General features: G+C 40.1%; 1 protein-coding gene across 6 annotated transcripts in view; it reads right to left on the bottom strand.

Moving 5' to 3' along the window:
* lrch2 (leucine-rich repeats and calponin homology (CH) domain containing 2) overlaps positions 1 to 24,385 on the bottom strand; it is an 88,617-nt gene that overhangs the window by 39,579 nt on the left and 24,653 nt on the right. For all 6 annotated transcript variants that reach the window (XR_010896997.1, XR_010896998.1, XM_067408058.1 and 3 more), the window contains exons 3-10: positions 23,660 to 23,786; positions 23,456 to 23,561; positions 23,141 to 23,277; positions 18,385 to 18,515; positions 17,417 to 17,504; positions 16,799 to 16,895; positions 15,555 to 15,655; positions 15,352 to 15,416 (exon numbers count right to left, since the gene is read on the bottom strand). Coding sequence is in view for 4 of the 6 variants with exons in the window: in XM_067408058.1 (XP_067264159.1) it covers positions 15,352 to 15,416; positions 15,555 to 15,655; positions 16,799 to 16,895; positions 17,417 to 17,504; positions 18,385 to 18,515; positions 23,141 to 23,277; positions 23,456 to 23,561; positions 23,660 to 23,786 (852 nt within the window). In the remaining 2 variants the exon portion in view is untranslated. The remainder of the gene's footprint in view (positions 1 to 15,351; positions 15,417 to 15,554; positions 15,656 to 16,798; positions 16,896 to 17,416; positions 17,505 to 18,384; positions 18,516 to 23,140; positions 23,278 to 23,455; positions 23,562 to 23,659; positions 23,787 to 24,385) is intronic.

Here is a 24,385-nt window from a genome sequence, read left to right on the forward strand (position 1 = left end):
CTACCACAGTAAGTCTCGCAGATGTGATATTGCATCTTACAAGAGCTGTTAAACACTGGTAGGAGACAAACACGTCAGTGATTTTAGTAAATGATGGGATGCTGCAATATGCCTGAACAGTCTATAGCTGCTCTATTTCATTCTAAAAGTGTTTGATGGGGTTCACATCTGGGCTTTGTGCAGGCCAAGTTATTCTACACCAGACTCTTAAACCATTTTGTATTGTATTGTGATTCTTCCCAAAACTGCTGCAACAACCAAAAAACAAACAAACAAAAAAAAAAGAAGACAAAAACCACATATCAACCATAGGTTTGTCACCACCCATTTTACCATATAAGAAGTTCCTCTCGTCCACCAATGTACACGCCTATAAAAAGAATTCACAGTGGCATGTACACCTACTCAATTGGATACATCGTAGGAACACTACATAACCACAAGCTAGTTATTCAGAATTTTCCTGATGACTCAAGTATTTGTTTGTTTCTGTTGGACATTCGGATACCACAGTATCTGGGAATTCTCTGGAAAATATTGTGAGTCAGCAACCTTAAAAGAAGACTGGCATAAATTTCCTGCGAAGCTTTTATCTATGAACAAACTCTACTGTGAATTTTTCCCTTCCTTTATTTTTTTTTTTTACATTTATATATAACTTTATTAGCACAGTGAATCAGAATAGTGCTAACATATGATTAAATTAGTTCATTATTGTTGATTAACAGTTAGTGTGGCTCACCAAATGCACTGCAAAAACAAAACAAAACAAAAAAAACAATTGGCTTCTCTGGCTCCACCCATTATATTAGGAATCTGGAATTTTTCCACAACTCTTCTGAAATACCACAGTAATATAAAACAGACATGTAAAGCTTGTCTTATGACATAAAAGTTTGGCACTGGCACCGTCAAAGCTTCTTCAATGAACTGTGCCAAAACAAGTTTTGAGGGAGAGGAGTGCGCATCATTACATGCCGATAGAAGCAGTCAGCAAAGAGTTGCATACCGTATTTACCGTAAGTGTATTGTTGCAAAAAAGGATCCAATTCTTTTGTGAATTTTCCCCTCTTTTACTATTTCGACACATAAGTAAAGTGTATTTAATAACTGCTCATATATTATCAATGTGAATTATCACTTAATGTGATGAATTAGACAGAGTAATAAAATATTAAATAATCCACCATGCTCTGGTTCCACACATAACATTAGTAGTCTAATCTAAATGAGGGGGGGGGGGGGGGGGGGGTAGTTGTGTGTGAACTCAATTCATCAGAATGCAGGGGATTTTTTTCCTGACAACTACATAAATCCGCATCACTTCCTCCTTTTGTTATCTTCTCTGGAATACCGGGATAACAAAGATGACAAAATACCCGTGGTAATTTTGTTGCTTTGTAGCCGGAATTGAACACAGATACAGTTTTTGTTTTATCCAGCTGTATTTACTCTTTACAACTTATATCTTTCACTTGGATGTTACACTCCAGCATGTCAGATTTTTTTTTATTTTTTTAAACCGAATCACTGATTTGGAAAAAGGATCACCCCCTTGTTGTATTTAGTTGAACCACCTTTTGCTTTAGCTACAGCCTTTAGTCTGTTGGGATATGTCTCTACTAACTTTGCACATCTAGACTTTGCAATATTTGCCCACTCGTCTTTGCAGAACTGCTCAAGTTCAGTTAAATTTGATGGTGACCATTTGTGGACTGCAGTCTTCAAGCCATTCGACTCATTTTCAATGGGGTTTAAGTCCGGGCTCCGACTAGGCCATGCAATGACATTCACATTTTTCTCCTTCAACCACTGTGTGGTCAGTTTTTGATGTGTGCTTTGAGTCATTGTCATGTTGGAAGGTAAATCTTCCCATTGATAACTTTCTGGCAGAGGGCAGCATATTCTCCTCATTCCTCATCCTATTCATTTTCCCTTCTATCCAGAGAAGTGCTCCAGTCCCTGCTGCATCTCCATAACAGGATATTACCACCTCCATGTTTTACTGTAGGAATGGTGTTATTTGGATGGTGAGCTGCATTGGATTTCTGCCATACATATCGTTTGGTGTTGGTATCGTTTGTTATCTGACCATAACACCTTTTTCCATGTGGCCTCAGAATCTTCATGCCTTTCTTGAGGAGTGGCTTTTTTCTTGCAACCCTCCTATACAAGCCACATTTGTGGAGAATTTGTGATATTGTTGTCACATGCACACAATGACCACTCTTTGTCATAAATTCCTCCAACTGCTTCAGAATTGCTGTAGGCCTCTTGTTAGCCTAGCTATTTAGCTACACCTGATTGAGTTTACAAGTGTTTTTTAGGAGAGGGGTGATCCTTTTTCCAACTCAGTGATTCTGGTTTTAATTTTTTTTTTTTAATTTATTACATGTTGGAGTAATATCTTTCACTTGGATGTTATAAGTTGTAAAACATAAATAAAGCTGGATAAAACAAAACTGTGTCCGTCTTCATTTCAGGCTGAAAAGCAACAAAATGTGAATATTTTAAAAGGGGGGTGATTTTTTTCTATACCTATAGTAGTTTCAGCATCATGCTGACGTATGCCCAACTGTTTACCTTTTCATAGCAGTTTATAATGTTTTTATTAGTATGCATGTTTTTTGCAGTCATCCATGATTGAATGACAGGCATTCACTTCATGTAACATTACAGCAAAGCAACCTTCAACTATCATCTACACTGATTTCAGTTCGTTGTGTTCTTATTTTGTACCTTGTGATGTAACAACCGCTCCTCATAAATGCATTTGCATTAAATACCATTTAAAAGTCAGGAATGAGTATTTAAAAATAAATAAATAAACTAGATTGATTAAATTGATCAATAAGACATTTATGTTACAATAGATTTCTATTAAATGTTCTGTTGATCTGTGAATCCTGGAAACAGACGTGTCTATGATGGTTTTCACTTTCATTAAGCAGCAAAGTTTTTAGGGCTGCCCCCAATAGTCTAATCAACTAGAATAGGTTTAGTCGACCAAGATTTTATTATTCCGTTAGTGTCACGGTTCATGGGTTTACTTAAGCCGAGTTCAGACTGCACGATTTTAAAAGTAGTCGGGTCACTGTTCTTTTCACACTGCATGACTATCTTGGCCAGCATTCAGTCGCTCCTGTGTTCAAACTGCACGATGGATCGGCGATAGAAGGTTTCACACTGCATGACTTTACAAGAGGAAGAATCGCCGACAACTCTGTCTGGCATGCAAACTTCACAACCAAACGCATGCGAGATGTGACAAGGAAACAACGCAATATCACGCGTGCAAAACCGGAGTTATTATTATTATTATTAAAAACGGTAGCCCGCAAGAAGCTTGCAATATGAATTGCCTGTGTGCTGATTTGCAGTGAAAACAAGAAAAAGAAAAGAATAATATGGAGGAGAAAATGGTTGGGAAGACTGTGGATTGTGTGCTCTGCAACGAGAGTTGGAGGTATATAAATAACTTTTCAATGTGCTGCTTTGTTTCTGTTTGATAGAATTGTAATGTTAACTGAATGTTATCTCCCGGTGTTGTGCTTCTGTGTTTCACTTCCTGATTTCCTGGAGTTCTGGACTATTGTCTTGTGCCCGTGTCTGGGTTGGATTATTCCTTGGTTTCTGATAGCAGTTGCAGCCCTGCGCCACCCTGTTCATCTGCCTCTGCACGCCATTGCTTCAGCACGCCTCAGTCACTGCAACGACTGCCCATTTGGAGTGAAGTTATTGTACAGCGTATTCTGTCAATAAATATTGTTTTACTTGCACTTGGATCCTCTCTCTGTGTTCATTTCCTGACAGAACGAACTGACCAAGAATGGATCCAGCAAGGTCACCGGATCTTCAGGAGTATTTGAGCAAGAGTGCTCAACGGATGGATCGTTGGTGGCGCAGGTGGCCGAGCTCTTGACCCAGGTATTACATCTTTCCTCTCCCACTACGCCAGCCCCACCATCCGTTCCCCACTCATCCGCCAGCACGCAACAAGAACCATGTATTCCTGCACCTGTGAGGTATGGTGGAGAACCTGATGCTTGTAGAGCTTTTTTGTCTAAATTGCTCTATTTATTTCTCTCTGCAACCTAACACATTCCCCTCTGAGGAGTCTAAAGTAGCGTTGGTTATGACGTTATTGACTGGACAAGAGTTATGGGGAACGGCGGTGTGGGAGAACAACCATCCATGCTGCTCCTCGTTCCAGTCCCTGTCGCAGGAGATGAGGAGAGTGTTCGACCATTCGGTGGCGGGACGGGAGGCTGCCCTGCGGCAGGGAGTTCGACCTGTTTCCGACTATGCCATTGAGTTCCGCACCCTGGCAGCGGAGTGTAAATGGAACGAGGAGGCGCAGTGGGATATGTTCCTGCATGGGCTGGCCGACCATGTTCAACAAGAAATCTACTCACTGGATCTACCCACCACTCTTAACAGACTGATTGAGCTCGCGCTGCGAGTGGATGGCCGTTTGCACGAACGAGCTGAACACAGGAAGCCTGTAGCACGTCTTGAGGAACTGGATGCTGTAGGAGTCAGCGGAGATAACATGGTCGGCCCCCCGTTCGATCCTGAGCCCATGCAGGTGGGGAGGAGGGAGAAAGGACTTTGTTTGTAATGTGGTGGAGCTGGACATTTTCTTAAGGATTGCCCAGTAAAAGGCAAAGCCCGGCAGTAGGACCGAGGTTACGGTCGGGCGGTCTAGCCTTGGATAAACCCTCGTCTGCAACGCTCCTCCCAGTGAGACTGCAATGGGTATCGGGACATCACATCAGCCAGGCTCTGGTCGACTCAGGTGCTGAGGGAAGTATTATGGACTTGGATCTGCCACACGGTTGCACATCCCTATTCGCCCTTTGGATTGCACCATATCTGTTTTCGCTCTCAACGGACAGAAACTACCCACAGGCCACGGAGCCTATAACCGTCATCAGTTTCGGTAATCATACTGAACTATTATCATTTTACCTCTCCAGATCAGTTCATCATCCATCGTCCTGGGACATCCGTGGCTGGTGGAACACAAGCCCAGGATCGAGTGGGGCCAGGCATCCGTGGCAGAGTGGAGTCAGCACTGTCATGCGTCTTGTCTGCCTGTTCTTCTGTGTCTCATTCTGTGTTGCAGGAGGAGTCGGTGAACCTGTCAAACGTGCCCCAGGAGTACCACGATCTGTAGGAAGTGTTCAGTAAGTCCCGGGCTGCTTCTCTTCCTCCGCATCATCCCTATGACTGTGCCATAGACTTAGTTCCAAGGTCTTCTCCGCCCAAAGGCAAGTTATATTCACTTTCTAATCCAGAAAAGGAGGTCATGGAGAAATATATTTCTGATTCTCTGGCAGCTGGGATCATCCGCCCTTCCTCGTCTCCCGCGGGGGCAGGTTTTTGTTTTCGTGGGTAAGAAGGATGGGTCTCTGCGGCCTTGCATTGATTACAGAGGACTGAATAACATCACGGTAAAGAATACTTATCCTTTGCCGTTGATCTCTTCTGCCTTTGAGCGGCTGCAGGGCGCATCTCTGTTCACGAAATTGGACCTGCACAACGCTTATCATTTGGTCCGCATCAGGGAGGGGGATGAGTGGAAGACGGCTTTTAACACCCCTAGAGGGCACTTTGAATACTTGGTTATGCCCTTCGGCCTTTCCAACTCGCCCGCCGTCTTCCAAGCACTCGTCAATGACGTGTTGAGAGATATGGTCGATCAGTTCATATATGTCTACCTGGACGACATATTGATATTTTCTTCTTTTCTCCAGGAACATGTGCAACACGTCAGGTGAATGCTCCAGAGGCTGTTAGAGAATGGCGTTCAGGTGGTCAGATGCAGCTGAGGCTGCATTCTTCAACCTCAAAAGCCGCTTCGTTTCAGCTCCCATTCTTGTCACCCCTGATCCTTCATGTCAGTTTGTGGTGGAGGTTGATGCGTCAGAGGTGGGGGTAGGTGCAGTTTTATCCCAGCGCTCTGCAGCAGACGATAAGATGCATCCTTCCGCATTTTTTTCACATCATTTAACCGCTGCCGAACACAATTATGACATTGGTAACAGGGAGCTGCTGGCGGTCAAATTAGCTTTAGAAGAGTGGCGTCATTGGTTGGAGGGTTTGGGGGTACCTTTCATCAGCTGGACTGATCATAAGAACCTTGAATACATCAGATCTGCTAAACGACTAAACTCTAGGCAGGCTTGGTGGGATCTGTTTTTCGGTCCTTTTGATTTTTCTCTATCTTACCGTCCCGGGTCCAAGAACATCAAGCCTGATGCATTATCTCATGTTTTTGATCGTTCCGAGCACCCGTCCACTCCCGAGTGTATTCTACCTGAGAGATTTATTGTCTCTTCACTCACATGGGAGGTCGAGTCGAAGGTCTGCTCGGCCTTAGAAGGGGTAACGCCTCCGCCCAGGTGCCCACTGAGTTGGTTATTTGTGCCAGAGGGGTTACGTTCAGACGTTATCCGATGGGGCCACAATTCCAATCTGGCTTGTCATCCAGGGGTTAGTCGTACCAATTTTTTGGTTAAACAACGATTTTGGTGGCCCTGCATGGCTCGCGACGTTCGCAATTTTGTTTTGGCTTGTTCTGTCTGCGCTCGTAGTAAGACTTCCAATCGTTCCCCAGAGGGGCTCCTTCAACCGCTCTCTGTCCCTTCAAGACCCTGGTCCCACATAGCGCTAGATTTCGTCACAGGCCTCCCTCCTTCACAGGACAATACGGTGATTTTGACCGTAGTGGACCGGTTCTCGAAGGCGGCACATTTCATTCCCTTGCCCAAATTACCCACTGCCAAGGAGACAGCATTGGCTGTCATTAATCGCATCTTCCGTATTCATGGCCTCCCGGTAGACGTGGTTTCTGACAGAGGATCCAAATTCTGGAAGGAGTTTTGTCGTTTACTGGGGCCGACTGTTAGTTTGTCGCCTGGGTTCCATCCCCAGACAAACGGGCAAGCTGAGAGAGCCAACCAGGATTTGGAGAGAACGTTGCAATGTTGGGTAGCTCTGAGTCAGCAGCTTCCTTGGGTGGAGTACGCGCACAACTCATTACCAGTGTTCTGATACCCGTTGCAGCCCTGCGCCACCCTGTTCATCTGCCTCTGCACGCCATTGCTTCAGCACGCCTCAGTCACTGCAACGACTGCCCATTTGGAGTGAAGTTATTGTACAGCGTATTGTGTCAATAAATATTGTTTTACTTGCACTTGGATCCTCTCTCTGTGTTCATTTCCTGACAGTTAGTCACAACAACAAAAAAAAAAACCTACATTCACAACAACATAATGTTGTGCTTTTGTAAAATAAAGAAAACAAATAGGATGTGCTTTCTGCCGTCTCAGTCTCCCTGAACAGCAGTGCGTCACATAACGTATAGGCTACTTGCCTCACAGACATGAGGAATATATCTCTAGAAAGCTTGAAATTTCATGTCAGGATCATGTGACACTGAAGAGTAGAGTAATGATGCTGAAAATTCAGATTTGTCACCACAGGAATAAATTACATTTTAAAATACATTAAAATAGAAAACAGCTATTTAAAATTTTTAAAAATACTGTTTTTAACAATTTTTTAATCAAATATCTCTTGTTAATCCCAAACCTTTGAATGGCAGTGTGTATAACATATGAAAGTGAAAGTGAAAGTGACATGTGAAGGCCAAGTATGGTAACCCATACTCAGATGGGTTAAATGCTGTGGACAAATTCCAAGTTAGTACACACACATTATGAGCAGTGAGTTGTGAACACACACACACTGCAAACTGTGGACACACACCCAGAGCAGCGGGCATCCATTTTGCCATGGTGCCTGGGGAGTGACTGGGGGTTAGATGCCTTGCTCAAGGGCACCTCAGTCGTTTCCCATTGGTATTGAGAATCAAACCCCTTCGGGTTCCAAGTCTGACTAACCATTAGGCCACAAATGCCCCATGTGCTAGAAATATATAATATACACAATATATCAAAATAAATACAAATTTAAAAACCATTATACCAGAACAGATTAAAACAGTCATAGTCTAGGCATAATTCAGCAACAAATATTGTTTATTTTTATTGTCATAACCTTATTTATTAGGGTTCCATGGGTCAAAAACAATGAAAACAACTATGCCTATTTTATTTTATGTTTGACTTTTTTTGTGGTGGGACCAGTGAAAATTGTGGCAGGCCAAGTAAAAATCTGAACCACTGGCTCAACTGGCATAGTACATAAAATCCTTAGCATTGTGCCCTGCACTCAAATGTGAAGTTTTTATTCTCATCTCTTTCTATACTATTAGTTGTTCATCTCTGGACAAGTCCTCTCATTTACTTGTATCTGTGTGTGGACAAATTCATTACCTGAAAACCTTGAAATAATATCACATTTAAAAAAGACTAATTCCTTTATATTGTTCCTATCAACAAAAAACTATCCATGGTTATCCAGTTTTGTTGTTGTTGTTGTTAGACTATGTTGAACCATTGATAATAGAGCACCTTCAGTGTCTTCTTCACCTAAGTAGCACTCTCTACTGTTAAACACTGTTTAAGAAGTTACATGAAAATGCAGATCCTGTTGTAAACAATATTAAAAAGTTTAGTTTTTTTCAATATCATTAACAACAGGATCTGCATTTTCATGGGTTGAAATAAACATTTTTTTGTTACAAGAGACAAAAACAACTTTATGCATCAAAACCACTCCTCTGGCAAAAAATAGCTTGAATGGAACGTAATGAATTTTTGACAAGCCACATGTCAGTCTCTTAATATGTAATTTAAGCCATGAAATAAACTTAACATTCTGTAATAAACATTCTGTAAAAGTAGTATAATGAACTATGCAAAAAGTATTTTGAACATCTCCAGCATGTTTTATAATTACCAAAAAATCAAACATAGCTCACCCCTCACGCACGTCATTACATCAAAAACTATATTAGAAATACTAGAACTAAAAACATTGACATAATGCACTTATGGGCATTTTTGACAACACAAAAACCCTAGTTAAAATATAATGTGAAGTCATGGTGCATTGCATAACAGTGGTGGCTTGTTGACTAGGAAAGACATGGTGACGCAATTCAAATGTGCCACACCTGTTCTAAGTAATCTGGTGGGGGAAAAAAAAATAAAAATAATGGAAAAAATGAGTTACTTGCTTTGACAAAACATGGGTGCTTGTCACTTCTCCTGTCCCTCCTTTTCTGTGACACACATACACACACATTTATAGAAATGATCTAGATCTAGATACCACATCAACACCTGCTCCAATTGGGACACACCTGTGACAAACCGAACAACTGCATGTTTTATCAAACAAAAATGCATGTAAACCACTACAGCTACAATGCAAAACCAGGATGGCATTTAAGCTCTTGTTTGTCTAAGGATCTGTTCACACAGAACACATTTTTGCATTCCAATGTGCTGTTTTTTTCCCCTTTGTAAACACGTGTGCTAGACAGACAAGTTTGACCGTCTTTTGACAAACCTTTCAAAAAATGCAGTTTAAAGTTAAACTTTTCAAAAATGTATCTATACCTTGCATTTTTTTTGTTTGTTTATTTCATTGCTGTGGCAACCAGGGCGGGCGAGAGCCGTGAGGGAACGGCGCGAGGCCGGTGACGCAAGTGATAACAAGCATCACCTGGGAGGCGCACCGGCCTTGAGTCTCTCACGGAGGAGCTCCGGGAGCATAAAAGGAGGAGCGACGACCGTGGAGGACGAGAGAGGACCAGGCCTGGACTTTATGTTATGGTTTATTATGTTTGTGTGGCCGGCAGATGTCCACGAGGGTCTGCCGGCATTACTTTCATTTTGTTCTTTGTTTATTTTGGAATTAAACTTTGTTTGAATGTTCGCCGGTTCCCGCCTCCTTCTTCCCATATTTACGAACTGTGTTACAATTGCCCTGTTTAAACAAAAATGCATTCTGTGTGAAATCCCCCTTAACTGTTTAAGATCACTACACTATAGTTGATACTTGTTGCAGACTTTATTTGGAACAGTCCCAATACAAAATCCATCATGCTGTGAGCATTCTCAAGAGTTTATGTCTTGCTAATCATTTCAATATGGTTAATCGTTTTGCCCTGAAGAGGCTTCATCTGGTGTGACATACAGCACACCAGTTAAACATTCACACAGGAGGTCTTCTTGAAGCTCTGTTCATGTGTCACCCCAAACTATTGCCCTTTGTGTCAGCAGCTTGGATCTTTGACCATTAGCGTACAGCCACAGTATATATGAAACCTCACACTATAATGTGTGTGTTGACATTTTACTTATGCTTAAACACTACTGTTCAAAAATTTATTTTAAAAATTAATATTAATTGATCGCCATATATATTAATAATTAATATATTAATACTTCTATTAATACAAAAGTTAGTATTTGGCTTCAGACACATCCCTATGTCCGAAAAGAAATGACGCATTCTACGGAGCCCTTACATGACATGGTGATCGAAAAAATATGAGATGTAAGGAGAAAATACAGTGCATCTGGAAAGTATTTCACAGCACTTCACTTTTTCCACATTTTTTTATGTCACAGCCTCATTCCAAAAGGTATTACATTTATTTTAACAATACCCCATTGTGACAAAGCTGACCTAATTACACATGGACATGTTGAACATTATTTCTTTGCCCCTCCGTCAGTATTCATAACCCTGGAAATTTCAGACACTCACACTGCACGTTGTTTGATGTATTGTCTTATCTTGTCCTTGTTTTAGTGTGTTTGATTGGCCGTGTGATGGTCAGCGTTCCGGTGTGAGACGCTGCGTTGCCAAACAGAGCAATCGAGCGGCGATTGGTTATGACGTCACTGACCGCGCCGCACCAGCTTGGGCTTCCGGGTGAACGGAAGCGGAAGTGGCATGGACAGAACGCGCTGTGTTTAAAATAGTGTTTAACACTCATTGGGAAATTACTCCTTGAGAGAGAGATGACTAGGTCTCGAATAAAAAAGACAGTGGCCAATCCAGAGTCAAAGGAATGCATAGAGGATTCAGAGGAAGGAGAAGGAGATGGGATGGGATGGAGGTAGGTGGGGAAAATGTAGAGGAGAGAAGAACTTCCTAAATGGTAGGGGCTAGGAAAAGGAAAAAGAATAATAAAGAAGTGACAACAGGTAGTTCGGGGGAAAGTGATGAAGAGGGGGTGATAGAAAGGGAAAGGGAGGAATTGAAGTTAATGATTCAGTTTAGAGAGGGTCATGGAATGATAGGGGTGAGTCCAATTGCTTCGACAACAGAGTTAAAAAAGTTGATAGGGGAGATAAAAAGTGCAAAGTAATGCAGGATGGAGCATTGTTGATGATATGTGTTAATGATGAGCAAAGGATAAAAACAATGAGAATCAAAAAGGTGTGTAAAAAAGAGGTAGTGAGTTGTAATCCAGTAGGTGAATGGACATGGGTATGTGGAGTAATATCTGGAGTGCCTAAAGAAGTATCGGTAGAAGAGATAAAGAAAAATATTGAGGGAGGGAAAATAGGAGAAGTCAGACGCTTGCAGACGAATAGAGATGGAAGTAGAGTTGATAGTTTATCAGTAATGTTAAAGTTTGAAGAGGAAGTGTTACCAGAACGGGTCAGAATTGAGCATATAAGTTTTCCAGTAAGAGCTTATGTGAAGGTGCCAATGAGATGCTATAACTGCCAAAGATATGGACATATCGCAAAAGTGTGCAAAAAAGAGATGTGTGAGATGTGGAGGGGAACATGATTATGGGAGATGTGAGGAAGGTGCTGAGGTAAAGTGCTGTAACTGTGGGGGTGCGCACAATGTTGCATATGGTGGCTGCACAGTTAGGAAGAAAGCAGTAGAGGTGCAGAAAGAGAAGGATACAACAAATCTGTCATACGCGGAAGCAGTGAAACTAGTGGAAAGGAGAAGTAAAGAGAAGGTAGAAGGCGGCAATAAAAGCGGACAGAATGTAAGGGGGGGCTAGAGATCAAATAAGGGAGTAAGAAGTAAGGGGAGTTAGGGAAGATGTTTTAGGGGTGAGTAAGAAGAATTTTGTGTTATTCATGGCAGAAGTTATTAGTTGCACTGCTCAGACAAATACAGCCTTTTTGAGCATGATGCTACAATCTTGGCACACCTATTTTTGGGCATTTTCTCCCATTCTTCTTTGCAGGACCTCTCAAGCTCCATCAGGTTGGATGGGTAGTGTCGGTGCACAGCCATTTTCAGATCTCTCCAGAGATGTTCAATAGGGTTCAAGTCTGGGCTCTGGCTGGGCCACTCAAGGACAGTCACAGAGTTGTCCCGTAGTCACTCCTTTGTTATCTTGGCTGTGTGTTTAGGGTGTTTGTCCAGTTGGAAGATGAACCTTCATCCCAGTCTGAGGTCCAGAGCGCTCTGGAGCATGTTTTCATCAAGGATGTCTCATGGCGCTTGCTATTCAGGACAATGAGTTCAATCTTTGTTTCTCATGGTCTGAGAGTCATTCAGGTGCCTTTTGGAAAACTCCAGGCGGGTTGTCATGTGCCTTTTACTGAGGAGTGGCTTCCGTCTGGTCACTCTACCATACTGGCCTGATTGGTGGAGTGCTGCAGAGACGGTTGTTCTTCTGGAAGGTTCTCCTCTCTCCACAGAGAAACACTGAAGCTCTGTCAGAGTGACCATCAGGTTCTTGGTCACCTCCCTGACTAAGGCCTTTCTCCCACGATCACTCAGTTTGGCTAGGCGGCCCACTCAAGAAGAGTCCTGGTGGTTCCAAACTTCTTCCATTTACGCATGATTGAGGCCACAGTGCTCATTCGGACCTTCAATGCTGCAGAAATGTTTCTGTACCCTTCCCCAGATCTATGCCTTGATACAATCCTTTCTCGGTGGTCTACAGACAATTCCTTGGACTTCATGGCTTGGTTTGTGCTCTGACATGCACTGTTAACTGTGGGACCTTATATAGACAGGTGTGTGCCTTTCCAAATCACGTCCACTCAACCGAATACCATAGGTGGACTCCAATCAATACATGTACATGTGATTTTTTTTAGTTTTTAGTTTTAATAAATTTGAAAAGATTTCAAACAAACTTCTTTCACATTGCAATTATGGGGTATTGTTTGTAGAATTTTGAGAAAAAAAAAAAAAAAATTATATATATTATATATATATATATATATATATATATATATATATATATATATATATATATATATATATATATATATATATATATATATATATATATTGTGACGCATGTCCCGAGCACTCATCAGCGTCGCCCTGGGAACAAAGAGGAATCACCTGTTCACCTTCATCACCGGCAGACCGGTTACAGGCCACTCAACTCCTGCCTAAGATGACGGCAACCGACAATGTAGAGAACTTTCTACAAGTGTTTGAAGCCATCGCCGCCCAGGAAGTCTGGCCGCCTGATGACTGGGCACGAATACTGGCTCCCCTGCTCACTGGCGAGGCGCAGCACGCATATTTCATGATGGACCCAACCCTGGCAGCTTTATGTGACGAGCTCAAAAGAGAGATCTTGAGGCGCATGGGCATTTCCCCAGTATGTGCGACACAACGTTTCCACGACTGGGAATACCGAAGCCGGGTGCCAGCGCGTGCCCAAGCTGCCGAGCTCACACGTCTCGCTCACCACTGGTTGTTGTCTGCCAAACCCTACCACGGCTCAGGTTGCTGAGCGGGTAGTAATAGATAAACTCCTCCGTACCCTTCCCCGACCACTTAGGCAGGCGGCTGGCATGCGGAACCCCCAGAGCGTCACGGAGCTCGTCGAGGCCATCGAGCTGGCGGAGGCCGCCCAACACCGAGAGGCTGGGGAGTGGGCGCCGCCTTTTCCCCGGAGGGTGGTCCAGGAGCGACGCACGCTGGAGGGCACCGCGCGCGCAGTAAGCAGGCCGGCGGTTCCCGAGCCCCGTGACGAACCCCACGCCAAAGAACAACTAGAAGACGGCAGTTATCCTGGAACTTGCTCATGCTCACCCGATGGCCGGCCACCTGGGGTTCCAGACACAGCGCAGAGGATCAGGGATCGTTTTCACTGGCCGGGACTGGAAGCTGAAGTGAAAAGGTTTTGCCAGGTATGTCCCACCTGCCAACGAACTTCGCCCCAAAAAAACCTCCCCCCAGTCCACTCATACCTTTACCCATCATTGAGGTGCCCTTCGAGCGAATCGGGATGGATCTCGTAGGGCCGCTGCTGAAGTCCGCCAGGGGCACGAACACATCCTCGTCATCGTGGATTATGTGACCCGGTACCCCGAAGCCATCCCACTTCGCAAAGCCACAGCCAAAGCCATAGCCCAGGAGCTATTTCTCCTTTGCAGCCGGGTCGCTCTAACATAGTGGCCGCCGAAGATCGGCGAGACTGGGATCAGATGATCCCTTATGTGATGTTTCGGCATCCGAGAAGTACCGCAGGCGTCCACCGGCTTCACCCCATTTGAGCTACTGTTCGGCCGCCCACAGATTGGACTTCGTTCAGAGGGAGACGAGAGATCACACATTATGTTAGTTTTCTTTATTTTTCAAAAAGCACAACATTTTGTTTTTACTCTGAGTGTACACAAATAAAAGAAGACATTCTATAGTTTCAATTGATATATTACTTATGTCTCTATGACAAAAAATGACGGAGTATTTTAAGTCTGTTTTACTGCAATGTGAAAAAAATCCTGCAAAATGCGCCGGCGCGTTACACGACTCCAGAGAGGTAATGTCTTATTATGCCGCTTTCATCGTCGCTCAGATCGTCTTCAGAATCAGTGAGCGCTTGTTCATAAGCATCCGGCTTGTCGAAGAAGTACTTCAAAACATTTTCGGTGTAACGGCCACGGTTCTTCATTGAATTTTGATATCAGCTAGAGCCGGCCAGAGCGCTGCATAATAAGTAGCCACGCTTCCCAGTATGGAAATACACAAAGACAATGACACGCCCCTACTGCGTGCTAGAATCTCCGAAAAACAAGCCGATTTCAACCTCAAAATGTACGCTTTTAAATATACCAATACTGCCATCTCAAACACGGAAAGGCTTCTTCATGATCTCAACTAACAGATTCTGCAAAAAAACAAAAATCACCAATTTTGAAAAAAAAATGCTTCTTTCTCATTTTGCTCAAGAGTTGTGCTGCCGACTTGTGTCCCTGGTTTCCGTGACGGGTCACAAATGTGTAAATGACCTTCAATACACATGCTTGAAGTAAGAGATGCTTATGAGTGAGATATTTTTTATATTATATATATATATATATATATATATATATAGAAAGGAATTCTTGTGCAGGAACTACAAACTCAAAACTACAAACCTCAGTAGCACAGAATGTTTCCTGTATAATATATCCAATAAAAACCAGTCAGACTTACCCAGACTCTTCTTTCCAGTTCTCTTTGTCTTTGCTTTGGTGCGTTTTCAGAACTCGCTCCAGCTCCTGAGGATGACAGAGCGAAAGCTCTTTTAAAGTGTGTGGTGCAGTGAGTGTGTTTTTGTACATGTTTGTTATGTCGTTGCTTGACAGATGAGATTTAAAAAAGCAGATACATATGGATGTGTAAAAGTTTATGCATACCTTTATACATGACACATAGGGTGCATTGTGCTGTAGATCTCCCTCAGACAGAGTAGCCTCTTCATCTGGATTTGGGTCAATAAAGTCATATGGATCCTGATCTGCAAATAATTCAGATGAGAACACGAAGGTGAGACGCTTTCATTCCTGTAAAATAATATCGTAATTCCTAGCTACATACCAGCAATATGATATGCTAAACTTCTCACAAACCATAAGAAGCCTTTGTTATTTTTGTGAGATCTCTCACATGGTATTTGCATTTCAGTATGCCATGACTGTAATAATAAGTAGTCATGTCAATCACAAATCAACAAACAACATAATTACAGATATATATGTCAGTCAATGAAAATACTCGTGAGCCATGAAAAAACACGTGGATTTGCAGCTGTGGGTAATTTCCTGACTTCTCTGAATCGTTCACTTAATAACTGACAATTCCTGTCTTACTGTCTGTCTATAACAGAAAGAACAGGAACCTGTGTTGGCCTCAAGAATCAAGTGTCTGCAAACTGTAGGTGAATTAGATGTCTGATAACTCTCCACAAATGTTTATGGCTCATTAAGTTTCTAATTCAGTTAGATGTTTGTCACCTGAACAGCAAAAAAAAAAAAAAAAAAAAAAAAGAAAGAAAGAAAAAAAAAAAATCCAAATAACCTAACCTCATAAATATATATTTTGAAAAATGCAGATTAAAATTAAAATTTTGATAATTTATTTGAAGTAATTTGTTTTCATTGCCCTGTTGAGTGATTTGGTGTGTACGTTATATCAAACACAAAGTGCAATGGTCCATACACCAGTGTCTGAATTCACTTGTTTTTAGGGATTTCAGCTTTTTGTTTTACATGAATTTGGTCCACTATTAATTAAATGTTAAATGAATGAATGAGCCAGCCACAATCTATGCATAAATTCATTTCTATCATGTCAATTCTTGGAATAGTAAAGCATGGTAATGGATATAACCATGTTAATGTATTTGTGGTAGGAGGATATAAATCTGCTTGCCTTTGCCAAGACAATGGCAGTTACTGTCTTATGTTTTGGAATCATTACCATGGTATCTGATGGTACAAATAAACCAAAGTTTTTATTTCAAGGTGACAAAGCAGACCGGAATCTAATCCTATGACAGTACACAACATGCTGGATTGATCACTATTAAACAAAAAAAAAAAAACAAATACACAATGTAAATAATAACCTATGGCCAATACGACTAATGCTAAAAGCACACCTTTGTTTGAGTCCAGCTTTGTGAGAAGAATGTGTGGATCAGCCCGTGCTGTCTCAGACACTTGAGAGTGGAGACTCATTGTATCATCATCAGATGGCTGGGAAATGTGAGACAGAACAGAAGAGAGAGAAAAGACAAGAAAAGGGTAAGATCCTTTTTTGTTTGTAAGAGACTCCCCCTGGCAAACTGTAAAAGAGATATACACAGTAATTGCTGTGTGTCTTAGTTCATATTTATTGAACATCTTAGTCAGGTCAAGTTCCACAGGTGTGCCTGACCCACCTAATTATGAGCAAATGCTGCCTTTACATGCCTTTAAAATTTGATTATTCCCACTTCTGTAGTCGTGATTACGAGTTCAGCGCATTCAAGTTTCTAAATGGGAGGGCAATCATGTGCAATTTTTACCTAGGAAACTCGTATTTATGATAACTCAGAGGGCACATGAAGGCAGCATCAATCCCCCCACCCCACCCTCCACATCAGTGTCTACTGTTTGGACTATCAGGCAGAAATAATTTAAAACTTTTTTCTATTTTATGAAGTGAAAAGCCTCAATATTTAGAGCCGTTTGCACTACTAACTATACATGCGTATGACTAATGTGCGTGTGTTTACCTCTGTAGTCGACAGTCTTTTGTCACCATTGTCACTGCCAATACCTGAGTCAGGGCCGTGGTTTTTACTGGGATAGAAATCTTCCATACTACACAAACAAACACATATTCATGTAAACAAAGAGACAAATAGACACACAACATAATTTCCCTATAATACTCAGAGTTGGATGAGGATGGGATAAATTCAATAAAATAATGAAACAATATCACACATGAAAGACGCTTTTATGTAAATGATGTGTCCCAAAGATCCTCTTGTGTGTGAAATGACTTTCTAACACCACAGATTTGTGAGCTACCACTACATACAAGCCTTTGTTACTACTTAAAAGTTGTCAAGTTAGAACTGAAGTAGCAATGATGACTAGCAGCTGAACATTAAAAAGTTATTGAAGAAAAAGGCAGATTAGAAAAATCTCTAATTCAACTGATTTATCTTCCGAAAAGCAAAAAAAAAAAAAAAAAAAAAGTAATATTGTTGAAAAGATATTGAATTACTTGAGTAATTTGAGTAACATTTTAAACACAATTTGCCAGTTACTTTGTAATTGCTCCATCAACAAAATAGTTTCAAACAAATCTGAGGGGTTTCATTCCTGAGTGAATCAGTGTTTCTGAACAAATCCTTTGAATGATTTATTCAATGACTCACTCACAAAGGAAGTCACTTCTTTCTTAAATGAATCAGTGCTTTTGAACAAATGGGTTGAATTGACAACTCAATGACTCACTCTACTGTTTCTTTCCTGAATGAATCAGAGTTTAAGTGAACAACACCTACCTACTGGCAATACCTACTGTCATATCAATGTAACCCACAGAAAAGTCACTGTACTTCAATCATCAGGGCAACAGGAAATTCCTCAGTAGTTACAAACAAATGTTGATAACATGATTCATGTGGCTCTGAAAGTGCTGTAATTTATGAAACAATGTACCATAAACAGAGGACAAAGTTGTAGTTACCTGTCTGTCAGCTGCTGAGGTAAGCAGCGTTTTCCCAGAGAAGGCAGGTCAAGTGTGTCTGGTTTTTTATCCAGGCGACATGCCTGCAGGTTTAAATACTTAAAGATGTGGATCTTCCCCTTCAGGCAAATCTGAAATCAAAGAAGAATATTACACTAATTAAAACTGACAAGATGGTACATTTCTTAAAAAAAAAAAAAAAAAAAAGTCACATGACTGGTATGCACTAGCACACACACACTATGTGCATTTCCAAAGAATAATTAAACATAGAAATAACATTCCAAACAAATCTGAAACAAGGTTGATTTCAGTCAAGAAAAGAACATGCTGTGCTTCAAAACTGCGTGTCTGAGCAAGACGAGCCATAGTCAGGCAAAATATATTTTGTTTTGAAATCAGTTTATCAGACAGAAAAAAAACGTAGTATTCTGCGTAATTGTTTTTGCGTAAAAAGATTTTATTGATGAAGGGGAATAAGGAAAACCTCTGATCAACAGCTTGCATCCGAGCTGTAGTTTCTTCAAACGTGAAGGACAATATGCTGATGAGATTAAATCTGAGTGTTCAGAACACAGTGCTCTGCTAATGCTGTGATTAAGACAACATGATGTCCTGCATCACACCATCTGTGAATCAAGAATATTATCATTTGATTTACTGCACACAGGTACAGCAGCGTGTGTGTTCCCTTCGATCATAGTCAATTACTACACTCACTTCCTCATTCACATTTTAAAGCTAACGGTGACCAGGCAACCGTCAACATCTGTTGTGCATTCTTTAGGAAACAGTGTGATGGCTCATGGGTTGATCCATACAGTAATCAAACTGGCAAATGAAACAAAAAAATGTGTTTGGTTAGGGCTGTGATGGTGGCAGATTATTTCCCCCATGATGGGAAAAAGGCCATCCACCACAGGTTTGCTGTGTTTTGGGGGGGATAGGGGGTTGAGAGGCTAATTCGTGAATTTGATCTTCTGCAGGTGCAAGACATTTAGGCTATATTTGATGTTGTGCTTCCAGAGAAAGTTAAACTAATTACCAGAATGTGTGAAATGAGCAATACAAATAAACTTGACATGTTTTACCATGTCCAACAAGCACAAACTGTTAAATAGAATTCAACACATAGGTAAAAGTTATCCATCTTACAGCATTTTTCAACTTTACCACTGTAAAGGATGCAAATATAGTCATTAAAAGTGAAAAAAAGGAAGAAACATTTATTATCCCATGAAAATAGGTGAGTGTGAGTGAAGGTTTGGGAAAAGAAACAAGAGGTTCCATGTCCAGTGGAATAATTATTATAACTCAAACAATTTATAGGCTCATGTACCTCTCCGATTCTGCACAAAATGTTTCCATGGATGTGATATAATATTTAATAACATTGCTAATATATAATTTCTTTTGGAAACAAATCTTTGTGCTTCACTCGTTTCATAATATTAATGTAAAACAGCAGTCACGTACACAAAATGTGTTCTGGCATGAAATTGACAGGCACAGCCATAGGTTTGGTGATTACTTTTCTACAGAAGAACTTGAAAAAAAAATGACTGAAGCGAAATAGATGTGACAAGAACTTAAGTCTTAGAAGCAACTGTAAAATGTTAAAATAGACATTGAAATATTTTGTTTTTGTGCTGCGCATCGCACTTTCACCAACACAACACGAGTGGAACTCTACTGTTTGAATGGAGAGCACGGGTAGCACCAAAAATGAAGAGAACCGTTGCCCAGTTGACTATATTAAACTTCTGTTCAAAGAGGGACGTTAAAAAGAATAAAGCATGTACTGAGAAGGAGGTATGAAAACATTGTAATAGCTAAGTACACTCCACATATATTTTAGCTAGCTAATCCATTGCAATTTAGCCATAACTATCAGTGTAACTGTAACCAGTTACCAAAACAGCCATCTGTTTTGTTAGTTCACTTTTCAGTAGTGTTTTATCAATGACAAAAGTATTCACATCAGTGTTTGTTTCCTTCCTAAACTAATCTGACTTTTGAATGAATTGGCTGAATAGTAGCTCAAATAGCTCACCCATTAAAACATTGAATCGCTGCCACCTACTGGCGGTTTCAATATTTAACATTATTTCTTTCTTATTAGAATCGCTCTGTTATGTAAGAATTTGATGAATGATTATACATAAAATTTCATAAAGTTGTGATAGATTAGATAGATAGATACATAGATAGATAGATAGATAGATAGAGAAGGAATCAGAATATTATAAAACAGATATTATTATAAAATAATATATATTATTATAAAAAAGATATTACTTTATCCATTTTCTGTACCTGAAAACTACTGTTAGATACCTGAAAAACTTGAAAAGCACTGTTCATTTTATTTGAATATTTGCTTTATTGTACTTATTTGTGAGGTTGCTTGTAGTTTGATTGTTTGTTCTTATTTTCTTTATTTTTATTTGACAGTAGTCCTATTTTCCCTAAACATAGCACATACCGAACCGTACCGAAACCGTGACCGTAAAACAGTGATACGAACCGAACCGTGAGCAAGTTGATCCGTTGCACCCCAATATATATATATATATATATATATATATATATATATATATATATATATATATATTATATATATATATATATATATATATATATATATTTACACACACAGAGTGGTGTGAAAAAGTGCTTGCCCCCTTCCTGATTTTTTTTTTTTTTTGCATGTTTGTCACACTTTAATGTTTCAGGTCATCAAACAAATTTAAATATGAATCAAAGATAACACAAGTAAACAACATGCAGTTTTTAAATGAAGGTTTTTAGTATGAAGGGAAAACAAAATCCAAACTGACATGGCCCTGTGTGAAAAAGTGCTTGCCCCCTAAACCTAATAACTGGTTGAGCCACCCTCAGCAGCAACAACTGCAAACAAGTGTTTGTGATAACTTGCATTGAGTCTGTTACAGCGCTGTGGAAGAATTTTCACACTCATCTTTGCAGAATTGTTGTAATTCAGCCACATTGGACGGTTTGAGCATGAACCGCCTTTTCACGGTCATGCCACAGCTTCTCAATAGGATTGAGGTCAGGACTTTGACTAGGCCACTCCAAAGTCTTCATTTTGTTTTTCTTCAGCCATTCAGAGGTTGACTTGCTGGTGTGTTTTGAATCATTGTCCTGCTGTAGAACCCAAGTTCGCTTCAGTTTGAAGTCACGAACAGATGGCCGGACATTGTCTTTCAGGATTTTTTTGGTAGACAGCAGAATTCATGGTTCCATTTATCACAGCAAGTCTTCCAGGTCCTGAAGCAGCAAAACAGCCCCAGACCATCACACTACCACCACCATATTTTACTGTTGGGATGATGTTCTTTTTCTGAAATGCTGTGTTACTTTTACACCAGACGTAATGGGACACACACCTTCCAAAGAGTTCAACTTTTGTCTCGTCAGTCCACAGAGTATTAAGTCTTGGGGATCATCAAGATGTTTTCTGGCAAAACTGAGACAAGCCTTTATGTTCTTTTTGCTCAGCAGCGGTTTTCATCTTGGAACTCTGCCATGCAGGCCATTTTTGCCCAGTCTCTTTCTTACAGTGGAGTCGTGAACACTGACCTTAACTGAGGCAAATGAGGCCTGCAGTTCTTTGATGTTGTTGTGGGGTCTTGTGTGACCTCTTGGATGAGTCATCACTGCGCTCTTGGGGTAATTTTGGTCAGCCGGCCACTCCTGGGAAGGTTCACTACTGTTCCATGTTTTTGCCATTTGTGTATAATGGCTCTCACTGTGGTTCGCTGGAGTTCCAAAGCTTTAGAAATGGCTTTATAACCTTTTCCAGACTGATAGATCTCAATTACTTTCTTTCCCATTTGTTCCTGAATTTCTTTGGATCTCAACATGTTGTGTAGCTTTTGAGGATATTTTGGTAAACATCTGTTTGTCAGGCTTTTGGATTTTGTTTTCCCTTCATAATAAAAACCTTCATTTAAAAACTGCATGTTGTGTTTACTTGTGTTATCTTTGATTCATATTTAAATTTGTTTGATGATCTGAAACATTAAATTATATATATATATATATATATATATTTTTTTTTTTTTTTTTTTTTTTTTGTGATACAAATAAATACAGGAATTTTCACCTGACTTGAATAGTGAAATAATTAATCATTCTAGAATGAGTGGGGTTATTTAGTAGGTGAGTGCATCTGCACAAAAATTAAAAATACTTTTCAGATTTTATGGCGACCCATCCTTTTCAAAACCCCTAAAAAAGGACCAACTCTCAAACCTCTTTCAGTAATCATAATTTTTTTTTTTTTAAAGTTTTCATAGGCTACATTCCTACTGTTTTTTCCCCATTCAATATGACTATAAAATTATTATCATTATGAAATGTCATTTGCCATTGCTCAAAGCATATCCACAGCATTTTATTTTACCAGGGGTGTCATGCACTTACTTTATCTTATTTTTATTTTTTTATTTGCTTGTTTTTGAGGGGGCATTCCTATTTGGTACCCTAGGTAAGATATATAAAGATGTAAGATATATGTATGTATATATAATCATTGCATCAATTTGCCTGATGTCTTATGTATTTCACATAAGACTATAAAATTTGCCTGATGTCTTATGTATTTCACAATGTCAGCCACTGGATGGCGCCAACAGAAAAGAAATTAACAACAGACAGTAACAACAATCAAGCAAATCTTCAGCTCCACACATGTGAAGAGATACACTGTAACAGATAAGTGCTGACATACCTGGGCGGGAGGAGACTGCATGGGGTTGTTGTCGAGAGCGATGTGCTGTAACTGCTTAAGTTTGCGGTAAGATATGGGAATCTCAGTGATCTTATTACAAGAGAAATCCAACCTGATCAATGGCAGATCAGACAACTCTGTGAGGAAGAGAGTAAAAGAAGAAAAAAGGGAAAAAAACTAAAGATATGAGAAATGACTGTAACTAGCATAAACATTAAATGTGCTGAATGTGAGTTTATATCCAGCAAAGCTTTTGTAGTTTTATCTTATTGATGCTTTTGTTGACAATTATCTGTCTTGGGTAAATGTCTATACCATCTGGTAACACTTGTAGGAGGTTTCTTCGTATGTTGAGCTCTCGTAATGCGAGGAGTTTTCCCATCTGCGCAGGAAGCACCTGAATCTCATTACAGCTGATGTCCTGGACATAGAAAATACATATACTGTGTATATACAAACATCACAGAAACATACACGTTATCATGTACAATAATTAAACATGTATTTCCACATACTGACCAGTTCCATGAGGTCTTTGGCCTTTCCGATCTCCTCAGGAATAGACAGGAGTTTATTGTTGCTGACCACAAGCACTTTCAGAGGAAGAGTGAAGAGAAACTTGGGGAGAACGGACAGCTGATTTCGACTGAAAACATCAAAACAAGGATTAGCTTTAATAGTCTTCAATAAATACCATTCAACATCTCTCACTTTCTTTAATAAAGGACACCCTCACAATAACAACCAAAAACAACAGTTTGTGGACAGTAATATACTACTGTTCAGTGGTTTAGGGTTGGTAAGATTTTATTTGTTTGAAGTAAGCCTTTTTGCTCACCGAAGCTGCATTTATCTGATCAACAATACAGTAAAAACAGTAATATTGTGAAATATTATTAAATTTTAAAGTAATTGATTTCTAATTGAATATTATAAAATGTAATTTATTCCTCTGATGATCAAGCTGAATTTTCAGCAGTCTTCAGCATCACATGATCCTTCAGAAATCATTCTAAAATGCTGTATTTTGCAAAATTATAAATGCATCTTTGCTGAATAAAAGTATTAATTTATTAAAAACAAACAAATAAACAAAAAAAAAAAAAACTTACTGACCCAAACAAGCTGCTGAAAATTCAGATTTGCAACAGAAAGATTACATTACATTTTAAAATGTATTAAACAGAAAGTTTATTATTTCAAGTTATTTTAAGTTGTAATATTTCACAATGTTAGTTTTTACTG

Source organism: Chanodichthys erythropterus, chromosome 13, assembly GCF_024489055.1.
Source record: "Chanodichthys erythropterus isolate Z2021 chromosome 13, ASM2448905v1, whole genome shotgun sequence".
Classification (NCBI taxonomy): Eukaryota; Metazoa; Chordata; class Actinopteri; order Cypriniformes; family Xenocyprididae; genus Chanodichthys; species Chanodichthys erythropterus.